This window comes from Podarcis liolepis, assembly GCF_965112155.1.
Source record: "Podarcis liolepis genome assembly, chromosome: 7".
NCBI lineage: Eukaryota > Metazoa > Chordata > Lepidosauria > Squamata > Lacertidae > Podarcis > Podarcis liolepis.
Window position 1 is genome coordinate 54,752,322 of NC_139561.1, and position 19,558 is coordinate 54,771,879.

Genomic DNA, 19,558 nt, shown 5'->3' on the forward strand with positions numbered 1-19,558 from the left:
AAATATTCTGACTTAAATATTTTGTAGTGAATATTTCACTCACCCTGCATGCTTTCCTTTCAGGGCCTGGGGAATTTCAGCATCCACACTGTGGAGGTGGACACAGCTGGGTTCCAAATACAGCTTCTGGAGGAGGATTGGGAATCATAGGCACTGCGGGGTTTCCTGCCCACATCCTACAGCTGTGCAAGATCTATGGATGAATGACTCAGTGGCTGAATTTGGTTTAGTATTTCTTTGGAAGATTCATGCACTCCTTCACTGCAGATGGGGTGAAAACAGCAGCTGCCCCACCCAAGTGAAAAACAATACTTAGTTGTGAATTAGTAGGGCCTGGCAGTCAGATCTGCAGCATTCTTCAGGAAATTACGTGAAGTAATCAATGAAAAACTTTTTATTTCCTTGCTGATGTAAATCTCCTTTATTTAAATCGACCCACCCTCCGCACAGCATATGATGAACACATTAAGGGATCTTAAATGAATTCAGACCATTGATTGGTGGAGCTCAGCATTGTTGACTCTAACTGGAGGCAGCTATCCAGGGTCATAATCAGGCATCTTAACTGTCTCTGTTTCTAAAGAGCCTTTTCACTGGAGACACCAAGGACAGAATGCAGAATCTACTGGCATAGAAGACATATCTACATCCCCCAAAGCACCATCTTGTTCCTATGACTTAGTTGATCTGTGGTCTTAGCCCCACTTGCTAACTAAAATTTACAATAATTGCTTGGCAATTTCAGTTGTTATTTAACTTGAATTTGTGTAGAAATGTTTGTGCATTATGATAAAGATGTAGAAACAGGCGAGCTCTACCAACTTGCAGAAAAACAAGAGAGAAATCTCTGAAGGAGGAACTAAGGTTCTGAAGTTTACCCAACGTATACTGAGGTGGTTGTTCTTTCAGCTTCAGAGATCCCACTGGGAAAGGGACTTGCATTTCCCTCCAGTCTTAAGAACATAGCAAGGCCTTCTTAGAAGAGGGCACCAGTGATCTCCACTAGCAGGAGTAGGTTGTTGCAAAGACAGCTAGAGGCGAAGTCGCTTGATGTCTTCACTGCGAAAATCCATCCGGAGAGCCAGCACTTGACGGACCTCAGCGGGGGTTAAGCGCCATGTCAGTGGGCCTGAGTTTGGCCCCCAGTAATCCAAAATCTCTGCTACCTGAATGGAAGAGGGAAAGCAAAGTGATTCACCAGGCAGAAGAACAGAGTGACAGTCCATCCAAAAAGCAGGTGGGCAGCTTGGAACACCATAGCTGTGCCTGTCCTCAGCAGTGGGACTGATATGTTGCTGGGTTGGATGCTAAGCTCTATGTGGAGGAAGAGAAGCATGTACCCAACATGGGCCCACAAGTGCTCTCCTCTCTAGCCAGCATATGACGTGCGAGAATTCCAGCTGCAAGGCCCAACACCAGCACCTGAACAGAAGAGACTGAGGCATACTATTTTTAGTCTATGCTATATTTGCTCTAGTCATCAGTTTTCTGAACTTCTAAAGGTGGGACTAAGCAAGTCAAGTGAGTCAGCCATCCAGCCCTCTGCTCCTGTCTGTGCATCTGCTCTGCCTGCCTTGCTCTCCCTGCTGCTGATTGCCCTTTACCCAGTGGGGGAGGGGAGAGACATTCTGCACTTGTTCAAAGGAGCCTGTTTTGAATGCTGGGAGCCTGGCCAGGCATCTTGGACCCTTTCTATAAAGCCAGGTGGAAGAAGCAGCAGTAGCCTCCGCGGCTTTCATATGCCTGTGGTCTCCACAGCCCTGTGAGGATGGGATGCTGCTAGAGTGAGAAAGCAAGGCCTGTGACTTGCTCTCTACTGCACTATCTTGTTGCCAGCTGGGAACATTAATAACAATTAATCTGTTCCTGACTCAGAGCACAGCAAATCCAAGGAGAGCTGGTGGGTTGTGGTGAGTGGAGCAAATGGGTCAGAGCCCACCCTGGAACATACATATCTTGTCATTGCTTCCTGCTCCCTCCCCACTCCCAGTTCCCAAAGAGAGCAAAAGCTTGCTCACCCTTTCCAAGTTGAGAATGGTTGCCATCTGGGAGAGCCGGGCAAACTTGTCACGGATGGTCCAGGTGGTCACTGTGGTGAGGTAGGCAATTAGGGAGCGCAGCTCTTTGTCAAACTGCAGCCCACCCAGCTGAAGAAGCAAAAGGAGAGCAAGAGGTTAGGGGTTGCTACACTGAAAGGTGTGCCACAGGGTGATGGAGATCATTTGGTCTCAGGTAATAAAGCCAAACCAAAGTGAAAATAAACGACAACAATAAAGCCCAGATGAGGCATAAATGGTCAGGGTCCCAGAAAGAAGGGGGCAGCTGCTTTGCTCTTCTTCTGATTCTGCCGTTGTGGGCTATGGTGAAGGTAAAGCCATAGAATATACCTCAAACCATGGCTTAGTCCACAGCAGCAGGACCAGAAGAGAAGCAAAGCAGATGCAATCTTCTCTACAGTTTAGATTCACTTTGCCATGTCTCTTGTCAGCATTTGCTTTGTTTACAAGATTCAGCTTCTTAAACTGAAGCCTCTGCCTGCAGCAAGTGCTTCTCACTGTGAGAAACCCAGCTCCACCAAGAGAAGAGCAAAGGGACAAGAATTCTGAGGAGTGGCAAGAAGGGAGCAGAAGGGAGCAGTCAGGCTGCTTGCTCTCTGGCCCTCCTGTTTAAGGTCTTTCCTTACCCTACTGAAAGTAGACTTGAGAACAACCTTCTCCAGTTCAACAGCAATGAGGGTGGTCATCAGGCTGGTCAGGCTGTCGTAGATCACCGGTGACAATCCAGCCTGCAGACAGAAAACAAGGGCTGCATCTCACAGGGCAATGTTACTGGAAAACAAGTGAGAGGGAAGAGTTGAGGAGGGCACTAATGGCCCCCTCTGTGGTGGTACATCCACTTGCCTGTGATGTGTTGTCAGGGCCACAGGCAAGCTGGGTTACAAAAGAGTACATAACGCCTGCTCAGGGCCCCAAACACACCTTGAACTCTGCCATCTGCTGCTCCAGATTGAGGATGAATTGCTGGACCCAGGGGTCATTGGCCTCATAGTCATTGAACTCTTCCTACAATGGGAAAAGGATACAGATTGGGTCTCCCATCATTCTAGCACAAGCCCATGAATTTTTAAAAAGCTTTTTTATTCCAAATATACCAAAGAAAAAAAGGAGGGAAACCCATATTAGTTTCCATTAACAAGAATAATCCATCAAAAAGGATAAGAATAACCTATCAAATTTAATTTAAACATCTACATTAATGCAAGCTATCCATATGCCCAAATAGGTGTTCAAGAAATATTGTAAGATATATATTCAAATGTGAAAAGGGCAGTAAGATCTTCAAACCCCTGAATCACAGGTGGGCATTTATCCTTACAACCTCTTTGTAGCTAGAAGGGCTCACAGGAGCCCCTTCAACTGACCTGGCATTTTTAACCAAAGCATCTTCATCAGCACCTGGCAGGTTTCCTTGCAGTGTCACATGCAATTCACTTCCTTTTAAGAGGGTGTTGCTTCCGCAGGCCTGAAGGCTTGAGGAAACACCCCAAGGATGGATTTTTAAAATACGTATCCTGCCTCTCTAAGTGCTTGAGATAGTGCAAGATATAGTAAAAATAACATTGAAGGTTATTTTCTTTAAAACCCACAAGAGTACTTAAAACTACCAGCAGCATAAAAGAGAGCTGTGCCAGTCGGTTTTAGCCCAGCCATTCTCTAGCTTGCTGTTTTGGTTGTATTTCTCGGCTGGAAAGTAGGAGGAGTTTGTTCCAACAGCCCCTTCTCTGTACCATCTGAGCAGTTCAAATGAGCAGGCAGTAGGACTCACCTCTTCAATGTTATGGGAGACTGACAGGAAGAGGTTGATCCAAGGTTTCACTTGTGGTTTGATAGCTGAGTTAGTGAGCTCATTCAACCCTTCCTGTGGGAAGCAGGTGGAGAAAAAGAGAAAACCTCTGTCAATCTACCAACATATTTAAAAAACCAGGTACCAGACACCTGTTCTTAGCCATTGCAGGCCTATGTGTACCAACTTTGTTCAGGAGAGCAGCTCCTGACAAAGGTGCAAATGAAACACAGGACTCCTCTGCCTCCAAAAGACAGAGGGAGATTGCTTGCAGTTGCAGCAACCAAGGAGAGTGACAACACTGGGTAGCAGGCTTATGGCCACACGTATATATGCCTGAGTCTGAGTGACTCCTGCAGTGGAGGAAGGGATTGCCTCCCAACCATGGAGCCACAGCATGGCCACCTGCAATTTGAAGTGGCAAAGTCCTGGGAAGCCCCAGAGACAAGACACAGGTGCTTAAGGATGGGAAGGGGTGTCACAGCAACCTGTCAGGTACTGGCCTGGTCTTATATTGCTCTAGGTATGTGCTGCCCCAGGCAGTCCCACAAAAGGCTTCCTTCCCACTCTGCAACATCATAGCCCCTGTTCTGGATTCCACTTTAAGCATCAGCCAAATAAGATGTCTCTCCCTTTACAGTGAAGTTCTCATGCCTCAGAGGCTGAATGCCTCATCCAGGGCCCAGGCTTGTTGATTTCTGGAAATCAGAGGCAGCCTGCTGAGCAAACCATCACTAGGCAATTTTGTAAGACAGTTCTTGGGATTTGTCTGCTGAACGGAGCTAAGAGGCCATGTTCAAACATTGGAAAGCTTACCTGCAACAGATCTCGAAACTTGTTGGACATGGCAGCCATGTCTGAAAGACAGCTGTCAATCTTGGGTTGTGCTTGTTCACCCCCAAACCCCTGGCTAAGCAGCTTGGCACAGTCACTCTGTGTGAAAGCACAAAAGAACCTGAGGCACAGGAAGAGCCTTGTTTGTTACCAGGAGCAAAGGAGAAACATGACTGGTGATTGTGAGAGAGAACATAGTTAAAGAGAAGTTAAAGAAATGGCCTTTGAAGCTAGACTGGCAAGAAGGGAAACAGTGGGCTCATACATTAGTGTAAATAAACACAGAAGAATCCTCTGCTCACTAACCCTCAGGAAGAAAACAATTGGGGGAGGGGGCTGGCCTTAGAAATAGGTGGGAAGACACGCTGCCACACCCCCCTGTTTTGTGGGCTCAACACAGTATGCAAAGGGTAACATTTTAAAAGGCGAAGGAAAAAGGCAAGAGCTGAGGTGGGAGAGGACTTCACTGACAGCCTCTACCGCTTCACACCATGCAAACCATCACAGCTAGGGCTAAGCAGGCAGTGGGTAGTTTAAACCCAGTAGCTTATTTTAACAGACATCTTATTGAGAAGTTTTATTAGTCTGATTTAAGTGTGTTTACCACCCTAAACAGCTGGGATGAGCCAGTTAAAAAGTTTAAGAAAATGAATCAATCTAGATAAAAGCTCCCAACTGCAGATTTGAGTCAGGCCAACAGGCAGCCTCCCAAGAGCAAAGAGTGCAGACTAACAACGCTAACAACAGATAAGAGAAAGATGCCCTCAAGACCTTTCTTGGTAATCAGTGGTGGAAGGTCTGCTGACAGTACCTCCAGGGTCTTCTTTAGTGTCATGATGTTTTCACTGCAGATCTCCACATTGTTTAATGTCACCTAAAGAATGGGAGGAGGCAGAGAGGAAAGGGGGATCAGAATCTTGTGAAATTTGCTACTCCTGGGAAGATCCTTGCTGTGGGCACAATTAGGATTGGGCACCAAGAAGGATATAGCCAGATGCTCTCTTGAGACTTGCCACTGCTTGCTTGGCTAGTGGGTTAAGACAACCCACCTGTTTGTTTGTTTGTTTGGTTGGCTGCCTCCCTCCCTCCCTCTGGACAGAGAATACAGAACACCGTGACCGACCTCACCACTCCCTCTCCATCCTATTCACCTGGATGTAAGTACAACTCTCTTCATTGCAAATACAAAACCTTATTATACTTGACATTCATTCTTGGAGCCCATCACACTGACTTCTACTTGGTGACATCCATCCTTTCTCACCCAGTTGCACTGCTCTGACACCATAGCTTAATCTTCCAGATCCTGGCTAATGCTTAATTAATTATATTATTATTATTATTATTATTATTATTATTATTATTATTATTATTAATAGAATTTATATACCGCCCTATACACAGAGGTCTCAGGGCGGTTCATAGAAAAGATCACAATGCTTGCTCCTATTCCTTCCCTATGTCTCCCACCTGTATTGCAGGTGTTTAAGCTGCACACCCACCAGAAAGGACTGCTTGGCCTCATCAGTACTTTCAATGCCTTTGGTGTCAAACTTGCCCTGCTGAAGGCTGCTGTGCATGATGCTCACTGCGCTGGTCACACCTCTCTGGAAGTCCTGGAATGTGGTGGCTGGGAAACCCATCTTGAGTTTGTTGCACAAGACCTCCCTGGAAAGGGCAAGAGAGGAGATGGTAGTTGCCAAGATGTCCTGTGAGATCTGACCGCTTCCAAGTCACTGTCATACCACGCTGGGCAAAGGGGACAAAGGCAGTGAACTCCTCCAAGGATTTCCTTCCTCCCAATTCTTCCAATCATTGCTTGCCACCCTCCTACTCACCACCTTTATTTAGAACCAGCTTCTATTTCAGCTGCTCATCAGCACATGGAAGTGACATACACAGTTCTCAAGAGGGCTTAGATAATAAATATTCTGCTCTCTTGCCCAGGAATATTCTCGAGGCACTTGGCCATCCATCCCCAGAGCATCTGTTCACTGCATGCCAATGAAGTGCCCCTAAAGTCACAGCCCTTCTTGTGCGCAATAATGGCCAGGAATCTGGAAGGCTGCAGTATGAAGAAGCCAAGGAATTTTGCATGTAACATTTGCCATTGTGGAACTAGACACGATGTGACCCCTGTGTCAAATTCAGAATTTCACTCTCTGCTCAAAGAAGAAGCTAGCCTGCTCCTCTCTGCTGATCCTCTTGAAGCCTTTCACAAAAAAGAGGCTGGAAGTTGACTACCCTTTCAAAGGGGGAGACAAAAGCTTAGGAATCTTGGAGCAGATACCTACAAGGCAGGTAGGAACCTGCACCTCATGGCGCCATCTGGTGGAGACCAAGGAGGCCAAAAACCTATGTGCTGAAAATCTGTAACCGTAAGTGCTATATTAGGTGAACTGCCTGGACCACCGCAGTCTAGGAGGGCCAAAAAGCTTCACACCACACACCTGAAATCTGACTCCAGCTCCGTGATGGAGTGATTGATCATAGCACAGAGACAGTCAATGCTGGAGCTGGAAAGAGCCCGCCCAATGCACTTCTTCACGATATAGAAGACATCATCCACCATACTGGAGGTCAGCTGACCCTTCTCACATGTGTCCATAGCAACAGCCTGGCAAAGAAATCAACACACATCAATGATTTCCACAGAACACCTATATTGGTGCAGCTGCACTGGCTACCTGCATGTTTCCTGGCCTAATTCAAAGTGCCTGTTTTCACCTATGATTCAGGACCCTGCTGGAGTCATTGATCTTCATCTGAGCCATTCTCTGGGTGCACTCTTTGAGGGAGATTCAGAGAGAAGGAACAAGGGAGAGCATGGCTTTTCAGCTCTGGTTCCCAGTCTGTGGAAGGCTGTCCCCAGTGAGGTCTGTCTGGCACGGTCAACAACATCCTTCAGGTGCCAGGTTAAAACTTGTCTCTTCTACCAGGGATATGACCTAGTATGACACCTATTTGATTGCATGCTCTTCTTGCTGATGTTTTTGGTTTTTCTGCTGGACTTGATTATAGGTTAGCGGAAAGGTTTTACTGAAATGTATTGCCTTATATGTTATGTCGTTCAACCTTTAGTAAGTCACTTAGAGTAAGACAAGTAAATAAGGAGGGCCAACAAGACTCTTCACAACCTGCAAAGCCAGCTGATCATGAACTGCTCTGGCAGGCAGGTGCGCCCTCCAGAAATGGGCCTTCCAGAATTTGCTGTGCCTGAAGAATAGAGGATATTTTTTAATCTATGAAGAGAATTTCAAAGGGGTCTCAAAACCGTAACAGTCTTTTCTGGTGCTCACAGTATAGGCAATTCAGAAATCCCCAACATTACACCCCACAGGAATTTTCAGAGCTCAGTCAATCAGAAGGGCCTCAATCCACTATGATGCACTCAGTACCCTAAGATTCAACTCAATATCCCTCCATCCTGAAAAGCAGGGCAGCTTCCCCTACCTTGTTGACAGTCTCCCTCATGAAATACTCCTCCATGGTAATATAGTAGCCAATCAGCTCCTGCATGGCGCAGCTCAGTAAGCAGTTGTTCAGCAGCTTGTCCAGGCACTTCTGGTGCTCTGTGGAGTACAAGCAAAGAAGCAGGCCATGGGCTGCAGTAACAGAACACCAGTCCAGCTCCTTCTTAGCAACTGCAATTTCCTGCACACAACATTCCCCACCCCTGGTAAGTCACCCACTGTGTATTGCAATCAACAGCCTATTTAGGAGGAAAACAAGAACAGGGGAATGATGCTACACAAGACTTGGGCCGGGGGGGGGGGGGATGCACTCAGAATGAATTAGGCAGCAGGTTTTTGGAAGGCTTCCTTAGATCCTGAGGCAGGTGTAGGAGCTATGGACTGGAAGCTCTGACGCTTTCCCAATATCAACACCAAGCAGCTTGTGAGCCATTTCCACACCCTCCTTGGTAACCACAGCCCAAGGGAACACAACCTTCTTGGCAGGACTGAAGTTGCAGAGGTGAGGGGGTGGGGTGAGCAATTCCTTAGTCCTGCTCTGTACCTTCCTAAAATGTTAATGCCTCTTGCCTGCCTGGATGGAGGCTTGAGACACATATGTCTGAGTGTGTGCCTGGAGACATCTTGTGCTGTTTGTTGCATGGCTGGAATTCAGCCAGATGTACAAAGGTGAGAGTCATTGTTACTCTGCCCACTTCCATCCCAACCCTACCCACATTGGCACATGAATCTTGGGAAATCCTGCCTGATCCAGAGCCCACAAAGCATGGCCAAGGAATCCTAATAGTGCAATCTTAACCATACCTACTCAGAAGCAAGTCCAACTGAATTCAATGGGGCTTACTCCCAGTAAGCGGAGTTAGTAATGCAGCATAATTTGTTAACTTATTATTTCTGTTGTGAAATATTGCCCATTACAACAAGTTCATCTGGTAAGCCAAACCAGCCACAAGTCAAAGAGCACCTCAGATTTGGTTTTGTGCAAGGAGCATTTAAGTTTTCACCTTGCTTCACATCCTCTGAAGCCATGGAATCTCCCACCTCAAAGTCGGAGATGATGCGCCTTCTAATGAATCTCAGATACAGCTCACTCCGTGCATTCATCAAGGTAACCTCTGTTAAAATGGGGTCAAGTTCCCTGTGAGAAGAAAAGTGACAGTCAGTAGCAGAACCACTGAGAAAGCAGGCATTTCACAACAAGATGGGGTGGTAGAACAAAGTCCTAAGACAGCTCTGGACAGCCAGCAAGCTCATGTTGGAATCCTGAAATTGCCACATGTGAAACAATGCTTCCAGTCAACAAGCAAATGTTTGCAGATGTAGAAATGTAGTGCCATGAGCCATTCTGGGACCATAAGGCCGGCTTTGCCATTTCCTGCCATGCCAATGATTTGTGGTTTTTGTTTACCAGTGCTGTGAAAACCTGTTCCTCATAGCAGAGGAACAAGCTTAAGGGGAGGCCTTGTTGTTCCTGCAAGGAAATTTGTTAATAACTGTGCATTTGGGTTTGGCAGGAACAAGAATCCCTAGACACCTCAGTGTAGTCATCAGCTGGGTGGCTAAAACTTGAGCTTAGCAATGACCAGAGACAAACTCATAAGGTAGGTAAAACTTGCCACAGTAGCTCTGGAGAGTGGGTTTTAAACTGGTGCATGTACACACACACACACACACACACACACACACATCCTTTCCAGAGAGAGATGCAAACCTCTGGCTGCTGCAAATTGCCTTCAATCCTATAAATTCACCCAGCTAATTGAACAACTCAAGCAGAGAAATGTAATACCAGCCAGGCCCGAACCTAGATTGGAACTGGGTCCAGTTAATGGCCAGTCTTCAACAGGGCCAGCAACTGCCACAACCCTCTTGAGTACCTTCCTGAGAAAGCATTAGCAACCAAGTGGTAGCTGTCATAATCATTTGCTCCAGGGTGTAAGTCACCTCATAAGTCCCTGGCCTGCTCATCCTCACCACTTTACATTCTTACCTATTCTAATCCACTCTTCCCCCTTTTCCATTCCAATTTGCAGCTTATATGATCACTCTCTGATGCAAATGGTTCCATCAAACACACAAATACTGTACAACACAATTCCATCTCGTGCAGTCTTCCATTGTGAGACAGGCCAGGGGAGAAAGCAGGTGACCCCCCCTAATCTATGAAAGAGCCCCTGCCTCTTAGTGGACAGATGTCTGGCCCATTGGGTGGTGACAAAGGAGAGCACACTGGATGGCATCACAGAGGGAGAAAACACTAGTTTCGTAAGACTGGGCCTGGTCCTTTCCAGGATACCCTTGGACATTTAAGTGCCAGGTCAAACCACAATTTCCCACAATGAAAAGAGTTGTGGCTGAAAAGCAGGAAGGAAAGAGTGGGAGATTTTGGCCAGTTTACCTTGGCTCAATCTTTTCCGCAACTGAACTCCTCATCATGCTGTTCTGAACATGCTGAAACTGCAAGCGTAAGAAGTAGAGAGCTGTTAGAAACCTCTTTTCTGCTTGACTCCTAAATTACCAGTCTCCTCCCGCTGGAGCAGTAATAAGGCAACAGGTAGAGGGAAGGAGAGCTAAGGATGACCTCTTCATTCCACACCCAAGGGGAATTTACATAGGGGTTACAGAGAGATCAGAAACAGAAGGATGCTGACAGAAGCTTTTGAAAGAAGCATTAAAAAGAAAAGAAAAAACACACTAATAAGCAAACCCCAGAAGTATTTGCTATGTTGGACGACAGGAGTCTACAGAGAAATCACCACCAAGCCTTAGAGCATGACTCAGCACAGAGAGAGAGAGAGAGAGAGAGAGAGAGAGAGAGAGAGAAAGAAACAGAAACAGCGAGCAAGCTCATTTATTTGCTGGGCCCTGAAGTTCATTGGGTGGCCTTGGACAAGCCAGCTAAACTGACACACAGGAGAGTTGGAAGGCAACGGGTAGCATTGTTACCCATTGGTTTACATGGCACATTGCAGAGTTAATAACTTAGGGACTACAGGAAAAGTCACTCACCTTCTGACATGCCTTGAGTGAGAGGGAAGGGGAGGGTGTGGGCTGTGGCTGCAGAGAGCTGCAGACATTTGGGGGCACTTTTCTGTGTGGAACCTCAAGACCCTTTAGGCACATCGGTCTGGGTGCACTGGATGGCCACACTCTGCCCCGATTCTGCCCCATTTTGCAGACGGGACAGAAACAGTGACAGCCACCACTGGGATGTTGTAAAAATTGAACCAACAGGGATTGAAGGTATACAGCAGGCAGGACGGGGTGTGTGGGTGAGAGTCACTGGGGCCACTAGTAATTAGAGCATTTGTGTTCCCTAACCAGCCAAGAGACTAGCCTTCTGCACTGGCATGCCACCACCAGTAAGAAAACACAGGTGGCCCCAGCAGCAGCCCACAATGTGAGGTCTGCATGTGCTGTCCCCATTGTTACAAGCCACATAAAGGGCTCTCTTGCACCAGCAAACTCAAGAGAAGCCTCATGGAACTGGCTCAAAGTGGGTTCCTCCATGTCTTCCTCAAGCCACACTGGCAAGTCTCTCACCTGTCTGTGATAGGATCTCTGCTGGATAAACTTGTCCACAACCTTTTCTACCTGTCGATCACATTCTGTCTGTAGGTGCTTAATCAGTGTATAAAGCCTGCCTGGTCCATAGTAGGTCTCCACAATGGGCTGGTGGGTCTCCACAATACGGGCAATCCCTAGAAGAAGAAAAAAACAGGTGATATGAGACTGTTGTACAGTGCTCCAGAAAAAGCTGCCACCCCATCCTGTGAGGACAAAAGGATCATTCCAAACAGAAGCCCAAGACTTTCCTTCAACACTTCACTGCTTGTGCAATGCTGTCAAGACAGCATCCTGTTTCTAGTAATATGGGGAAGGGCCACAGCTCAGTGGTAGAGAATCTGCTGGGCATGCAGATGCTTCCAGAGTCAGTCCTTAATGGCATCTCCTAGTAGCTCTGGGAACACGCCCCAACTGAAATCATGAAAAGTCCCTGGCGGTCAGTATAGGCAGTACTGAATTAGATGGACCAATGGTTTGACTTAGCATAAGGCAGATATTCTCAATGAGGTATTCTCAATGGTGGCAGGGGGTTACCTTCAAAAAGTAGGGTCAGAGTGTCTGCAAAGATAGCTGCAGCTCTACGGTCACTCATGTCTGTCTTCATCACCAACTGCAGGTTCTCCTCCGCTTTATTTGCAACCTGAAAAGAATGGAGACTTTTAGCCTATGTTATCCCACAGCCTCAGTCAAAACTCATGCAAGGACAATCCTCCTCGAGGAGCCTTTTTAAAAAATTAATATTTTGTTAATCAATCAATCAAATCTTTACAGCAGTCCAAGCTGGTGGCCATCACTTTAACCTGTTGCAGATAGTTCCATAGTTGAATTATGTGTTACGTGATGGATATGAGGCTGCTTGTATCTGTGCACACATCTACTGTGTTCCATCCTTACCCATCTTTTTTCTAAACTAAAAAGTCCCAGTTTCTATATGACTGACCCACTAGAACAGGAGCAATGGCTCAACCCCAAGTAGCTCAGAATGCATCTCAGTTGCAAATGAGCAGCAGCTCTCAAGCTACACTTACCTGTTTGCACAGGTACTCGGAGAATTTACTTAGTCCTTCTTCATGCAAGCCCAGCAGAGGAAATATCTTGAAAAAGCGCTCCACTTGGGGCAGGTCTTCCTGTTTTGTGGCAATGTCAAATTTCTCAGTCACAATCACCTTCAGGCGCTGCTCTGCCTCCTGCAGAAGCTTCAAGTTGGCCTCAATTATGTTGCCTGCCCAGAAAGGAGAGTCTCAATATCATTTCTCTGAAATGGCTCCATACTTAAGGAAGGACCTCCCCTCAGAGGTGGGCCACACATCAATATTATCACTCTAAAAAATGCTCCTTTTTGTTCAGACCTTGGAAGGGCACCGTGATTTGCTTCTGCTGGTTATCTTTTTATTTCATCCCTGTTGACATTTAATCTTACTTTTAATTAAGATTTATGATGGTTCTGTATTTATATACTGTTTATTGTGCTTTTAAAACATGCGTCATGCCCTGCCCTGAGACCCTTGTGTGAACCGCTAGGGCAGTGTTTCCCAACCGGTGTTCCGCGGCACACTACTGTGCCGTGAGACATTGGCTGGTGTGCCGTGGGAGGGAGGCGGGCGAGTCGGGCGGTGAGAGGTGGCGGCGGCGAGGATCCGCGTCGAGCCGGGGGCGGCTCCGCGGTGGTGGTGCCGAGCGGCGGGGCAGTGCGTGCAAAAGGGAGGAGCGCGAGACAGCGGAGGAGGAGGAGGCCGGCATGTCCGGGCAGCAGCAGCAACAACAGCAGCAGCAACTCCCGGCGACGGCTCCTCAAGCCCCGCCGCCGCCCCCTCCTCCGCCCGCCACCACCACAACAGCCGCCGTCGCCTCAGTTGCCGCCGTCCCTCAGTCCCTCGCTCTGCTGCCTCCTCCCACCCCCAAAGCTTGGAGGTTCCCCGGCAAGGGGGAGGGGAAAAACTTTCACTTTCGTGCGTCCCTCCCGGCGTGACGCTGCGCGCTGATGTCACGGGGCGGGGCTTTAATGGTGGTGTGCCGCGAGATTTTTTTTCAGTAAACAGGTGTGCCGTTGCCCAAAAAAGTTTGGGAAACACTGCGCTAGGGTGTTATAAATATGTGAAATAAAAAAAGTGGAATGAAAGTAGTAGAAGTTTAGGCAGCATTTGTTCGTAGTGACGAAGTTGGCTTTTGTTCATTTTTACTAGTAACAACAGAAATCATCACAGAAACACAGAATTGAAAGATGACTCTGGGTGTATTCTGTAAAACCAAATGACACTTAATGTACTTCACAACAATCAGGTGCCTTTTTGGCTATTGTTAATATATTAGAATCCACCCCAAATATTGTTTTTACAGTGTAGGGTGGGATATTAGATACAATTAAATAAACCAATAAACATAATGAATACCTTCCCGGCCCTGCCTGCTGAGCTCAATGACAGATTTGTCCAAAGAAAGGTAGCGATGAATATGCGCAGCAGCCTGTTCATAATCTTCATTCCTCAGGGCTGTCTGGACTCCATCCATGCAGAACTTCAAGTCCAGAATGTCATCTGCTCTCTGGATGGCTTGATAGAGGCGATTCTGCCAAGAAGGGCCCCAATTAATTCCCCTCCAAAATTGGCAAGGCAGGAGCAGAAGAGGCTAATGGAGACCACAACAGCTGAGGAAGCTACATATGATGATTTCCCAGCTATGGGTGCTCCGCGCCAATCCCACCAGCCAGATTGCTGCTCTGTGAGCATCCATTCAAGATACGATAAGCAGGGCCTCCAAGATCCAGCACAGCAAGGAAGAGTTCTCCAGGATGCAACTAGCCTGGCCATTCATCTCATCAAGGCTGGGCCAAAGCAGCACACGCTGCATCAGGATGTCTTTGAAAAACATTTGGAAACTTAAGCTGAAGTTTTGACTGGGGCAAGCTTTTTTGCAGCTTGCTCTTGCTATATCAGGTGTCATGGCTTCGAATGACTTCTTCTAAAGTCCTAAACAGCTTGGAGGCAGACCATCTCTTCCCACAAGGATCCTGCACATCTATACAGGGGAGGCTCTGCTCCCAGCACCGAAAGGGTGCCTGGTGGGAATGTGGGGGACAACCATTGTCATGGAACTGTATGTGAGGCATTCCATGCCCTGGGAAATGAGATGGGCTCCCTTCCTAACAGTTTTCAGATGCCAAGCAATGACATTTTTGTCCCAGCATGCCTACAATGCACCCTTTCCTTGCCTATCCCTGTGGTAACTAATATATTTGAATACCTTAGACCTTGGCCTGTTGTCTCTTCGCTCTTTCCCCTTTCTGTGATCATAGCCCACTTTAACTCCAGGTTAAAAGATCCCAACATGTCTCTTGATTATGCATATGAAGGGATATGCCCATGTAAATGGAGATTGTGTGGGAACAGTCGTATTTGAAACAAGTGCGTCTGAAACATTTCTGCAACCCTTGACAACTCAAATAAAGACCACATCTCAAAAACAGATGAGTAAAATGGGACAGCCTTGTATTCTTATCTTTTATTTAATTTCTATACTGCCCTACTTATGAAGCTCACACGGTGGTTCACAATATAAAAACACAAAAATACATACCATGATAACAAACCAAAACAATACTCCCACAATATTATTATTACTGTACAGGTATGAAAGGACCAGTGATGGGGGAGGGAAAGAAAAATTCCTCCTTAAATGTCGACAATCACACACAGTCATGTCATGACAACCCAATCGGACTCAAAGCTCAGTATGGCTTTATCTAGTTACCTTGGCAAGGTCGAGCTGTCGGACTTTGCTGCTGACATTCTCAGCCAGATTGCAGGTGAAAGTGATCATTCCAGCTAGCTGCTTCGCATCGCCTTCAATGAGCTGCAGGTTAGGACTGAAAACAAAGAAACAAGGGAAAGTAGGATGTCTATTTTGGAAAAAAACAGCATCCACAAGGGTAATGACAATCGGCCTGACCTTCATCTGGCTCTATTTGTTCCGGCAACGATGCAGCACTGCACATAACGTACTACGACTGCTACTCACCCCATGCGATGAAGGGTAGCCATCTTGCTCTCCATGGAGCTCTGCTGTTCCAGAAGCATCTCCAACTCTTCTTCCACGGCTTTCTGAAAAACAGAAATATAATGCTGCAGGCATAATCAATGCCCAATTTGCAGCTTGTCCCTTTCAAGATCAATGGTAACGGCATGACTTAAGAACTCAATGTGACATCAGATCAGAGATCCAAGCAAAAGGTTGCTAATAGGGGTTGGGTACATCACATGCTCTATTCTGCATCAGTTTATCCTTTCCATGAAAGAGGGTATGCTTCCTCTCAAACAACAATGGAGTCCATTACTAGATAAATGGGATATTCATCACTATCATATCCTCCTCCTGGGCTTCCAGAGGCAGATACTGCCCTGGAATGATACATCAAGGCTCTTTTGTCTCCTTGGGTTCAGGACCTTTGCACACATGACCAATATTTGTTGCACATCACTAGCTCTGATTCTACCCAATCATATGGCACAATCCACATTATGCTGGATTTGGGGTCCCCAACATAACGCCTACGGCCACTCCCTGTGGTGCACTCTGAGGACAACTGCACCTGCCCATGCATGCTTAACACTGTGTGGTTCTGCCAAGCAAACTGCAGGCATTCATGTGCTGTACCCTCTTCCCTTTCTTGGCCCAGAGAAATTCCTCTTTGGAAAGGAAGGTGGGGGAGCTGGAGGCTCATGCCTTTCTTTGTCTTGCCGCCTTTTCAGGAAAGAAAAAGGCAGGATCCTGTTACTACTACCTTTAAAGTGATATGGGTGTGTTCCTGGCTGTTTTTATATATATGTTACTTTTACTGGCTTTTATGTTGAGTGGGTTGGAATGTTTTGCCTGTATTTGAGTGGGTGGTGGTGGCAGCAGGCTTAGTGGGACTGTTTTGCCTTCTTTGTGGGGGTGTTTGCATTGCCTGCGTTTGAGGTTGCATACCTTTTGGCTGCTTGTTTTGGTAGGTTTGCTGATACCTCTTTTGCTTGTTTGGGGGGAGGTTGCCTCCCCTTTGACTTGCTTATGATAGTGTTTTCCCTGTAGTTTACTTAGGATGAGATATTCTGTGTATCACTAGTTTTTGGGTCTTTGCAGTGCCCACAACACTTTATTAGATTGCCAAATGTGTCCCAGGCCACAAAAGGTTTGGGACTAGAGTACTGATGGTTGTTACCACATCTATCCAGAAACCGAAACAGACACTTGCTCAGATGCACCCAGGAATTTTACCTGTGGAATATTTGTGGCCCTATGATATGACATTTTAGGTTTCCATCATTCTACCTTGTTTTAAGTTTTGTGAGGGAGAGTCATGAGCATCTATTTAACCCCCCCTTTGCCAACTATGCAGCCCCGACATCATTTGATCACATCTGGTGGGCAACAGGTTGGCGAAAGCTGGTCTCCCATCTTGAAGGAAGGAGAACCTAAGAGGGGTTTGATGGCTCAGGCCAAAGGCAGCCCACAGAGTCCAGCATCCTTTCCTCACCATGGCCAACCAGATGCCCCAAAGGGAAACCCACAAACGGGATATGGGTGCGACAGCAACTCTCCCCTTTGCAATTCCAGAAGCCACTATTCAGAAGCATCGCTGCCTCTGACCATGGAAGCAACACATAGCCATCCTGGATAATAGCCACTGCAAACCTCCTCTTCCTCCACGAATTTGCCCAATACTCTTTTAATGCCCTCTAATTTAGTGTCCACGGGGGGACACTAATGCCCTCTAATTTAGCGCGGGGGGGCACCCTCGACAGGAGCGAGGTCCGAAGAGATACCGAGGCAGCCTAGATCCGAAGTGACGGGGGCTGGGAGGGGAGGGAGAGAATATAATCCAAGCCGCACCTCCTCCCCGCACAGGCGGCTGTAGGCGGCCTCCAGCTCCGGCAGGTCAGTGAGCGCCCGGATTTGCTCCATGGATAGCGAGGAGGATGAGGAAACAGAAGGTCCGGAGCCGCCGCCATCGCTCCCTCCTCTCAGGCCTGAACCGGCCGCCGACGCCGCCATTTTGGCCCCACGTCGTTCTAGAGATAAGAAAATTGAAGAGTCGCGCTCGATTAGCCAGGAAATGGCGCTTCAGGGCTCCTGAGGACGCTTTTTTTTTAATGGTACCCCACCTCCCGCCCGGGCTCTAAGCGTAAACTGACCACAGAAGCCGCGGGATGGGGGCTTTTGTTACTGATCTGTAATTAGATTTCTGCGCCCTCTTTCGCCCAGGAAGCTCACGGCTCTCCTCCCACATTTTATTCTCACAACCACCCTGCGAGGTAGCCCTACAAGCCGAGAGGTAGCGATTATCCTAAGGGCAGCCTCTGACTTCTAAGGCTGAGCGGGAGCGTTGAAGCCGTGTCTCCCGCGTCTCCCCTGGCTCTTGATGGCTGCAACGCCTGTTTTACTTCATTTCACTTTGTCTCTCATTGCCTTTCCTCCAAGGGGCTCAAAGCGCTGGACGCAATCTCCATGCTCCACGGGGGCTGCTCTATCCTCACAAAACCCCTGCGAGAGAGACGGGGACATGCCCGAGACCTCCCAAGTCCTGATCTAACACGGTCACCAGGACCCCGCACCGGCTCAGTGCATTTCAGCCCAAGCGTTTCAACATAACAACAATTTTATTATTTATACCCTGCCCATCTGGCTGGGTTTCCCCAGCCACTCTGAGCGGCTTACAGCGTGTGTATATATATACACGGAGCACAGGCAGACAAAAGCTAGCAGGAGAATGGACAGAAAAGACAGTGAAGCTCCTAGAAAGTGGGGAAAGCGCAGCGTCCAAAAGTGAATTCGGTTTCCGGCGTCCGTGTATACGTCTATCCAAAGTAGACTATAGCAGACAAATCGTCACATCCGGGAACATTAATATAGGTGCCTAAGCTATTGCCTGTGTCTCGGGGTGGGGAAACAACCACCAACAGCGGCGTTTCTATTGCAAAATAAAATAGTGAGATTATTTCCAGAGCAAAACAACAACAACTCCAGGCTAAAACGGGTAAAGTGGAACAGTCCAAGCCGCGCGGGGGTTGCTTCTGGCACGCCGTGGGCAGCCCAATCGCTCAGTTCCGCGCTACTTACGTGGAAGGACCCAAGGAGCGCGGGAGGCCGCTGAGGCAATGGCGGTGCTTGACTGCGGGCTGTGGAGGAAGTGAAGCAGCGGCAGGATCCGCCGTCATCCGCGCTTCTCCTGCGGTAAACGCTGCCAGATCCCTTTCAGAATTAGGCTGCAACTTCTCTAATCCCCGGCGGGAGGAGGCCATGGCGTATTTGTAGGCTGCCACACGCGCGGTGTTACCGAGGCCCTTGAGTGGACCGTTGCTGGGCGACGCCGGTGCGGGCGGGAAAGAGCTCTGTACAAGCAGGCGGTGAGGGCGCCGCGCTTTTTACACTTCTCTGGACAATCTTGGCCGCATTTTCACTTTGCCCACTGATGGGAGGGGGCGCCTAGCAGCAGCGGTAGGACGCGCGCTGCTTTTTCGCAAACCACGAAGGAGTTTTTCGTGCAGGGTTTAAGCTCGTCCCTCCATTGTTTTAACCCACATAACTTGCAATACCAAGGCAGGTTTATTGTGGAGGTGGAAGCCGCATTGAGCGGGGTGGCACTTACGTTTGAGTCAACGTGGAGAGGACGGTGCTGCTCTTTATTTGTAAGAGACTTATTTCTCTCCGCCCATCCCTACTGCATGTGTACTCGAAAGTGAATGTGGTCAGGATTCATGCAGCCGTGCAGTCTTGTGCATGTCTACTCAGAAATAAGGCCTGCTAAAATTGTTCTCCCTGACCATGCCATACATCTTTTAAGTTGTCTAATACTTTTTAAAATAACT

General features: G+C 47.7%; 3 protein-coding genes across 9 annotated transcripts in view; 2 read left to right on the plus strand and 1 right to left on the minus strand.

Moving 5' to 3' along the window:
• Positions 1 to 401, plus strand: part of FCSK (fucose kinase) — a 30,388-nt gene extending 29,987 nt beyond the window's left edge. The window contains exon 24 of the mRNA XM_083514931.1: positions 64 to 401. Coding sequence (XP_083371057.1) covers positions 64 to 150 — 87 coding nt within the window. The 3' untranslated portion in view covers positions 151 to 401. The remainder of the gene's footprint in view (positions 1 to 63) is intronic.
• Positions 392 to 18,825, minus strand: COG4 (component of oligomeric golgi complex 4). Of its 3 annotated transcripts, none has more exons than XM_083514965.1 (20): positions 18,810 to 18,825; positions 17,583 to 17,761; positions 15,732 to 15,814; positions 15,465 to 15,579; positions 14,108 to 14,282; positions 12,746 to 12,939; positions 12,252 to 12,357; positions 11,694 to 11,851; positions 10,549 to 10,607; positions 9,155 to 9,288; positions 8,131 to 8,249; positions 7,128 to 7,294; positions 6,180 to 6,345; positions 5,489 to 5,551; positions 4,660 to 4,776; positions 3,826 to 3,918; positions 2,979 to 3,062; positions 2,684 to 2,785; positions 2,019 to 2,147; positions 392 to 1,166 (listed from the first exon to the last, which is right to left on the minus strand). In XM_083514965.1, exons 2-20 carry the CDS (start codon positions 17,742 to 17,744, stop codon positions 1,032 to 1,034), a joined length of 2,361 nt encoding a protein of 786 aa, XP_083371091.1. In that variant the 5' UTR covers positions 17,745 to 17,761; positions 18,810 to 18,825; the 3' UTR covers positions 392 to 1,031. The 3 variants fall into 3 exon arrangements, with proteins under 3 accessions (XP_083371091.1, XP_083371090.1, XP_083371089.1); XM_083514964.1 differs by lacking the exon at positions 18,810 to 18,825 and adding an exon at positions 18,427 to 18,528 and having other exon boundaries at positions 17,583 to 17,789; XM_083514963.1 differs by lacking the exon at positions 18,810 to 18,825 and adding an exon at positions 18,394 to 18,512 and having other exon boundaries at positions 17,583 to 17,831.
• SF3B3 (splicing factor 3b subunit 3) overlaps positions 18,801 to 19,558 on the plus strand; it is a 33,706-nt gene continuing 32,948 nt past the window's right edge. For 2 of the 5 annotated variants that reach the window (XR_014528783.1, XM_083514923.1), the window contains exon 1: positions 18,801 to 18,923. The gene's annotated coding sequence lies outside the window, so the exon portion shown is untranslated. Of the gene's footprint in view, positions 19,097 to 19,558 lie in introns of all 5 variants that reach the window. The other 3 variants (XM_083514924.1, XM_083514925.1, XM_083514926.1) reach the window with 3 other exon arrangements.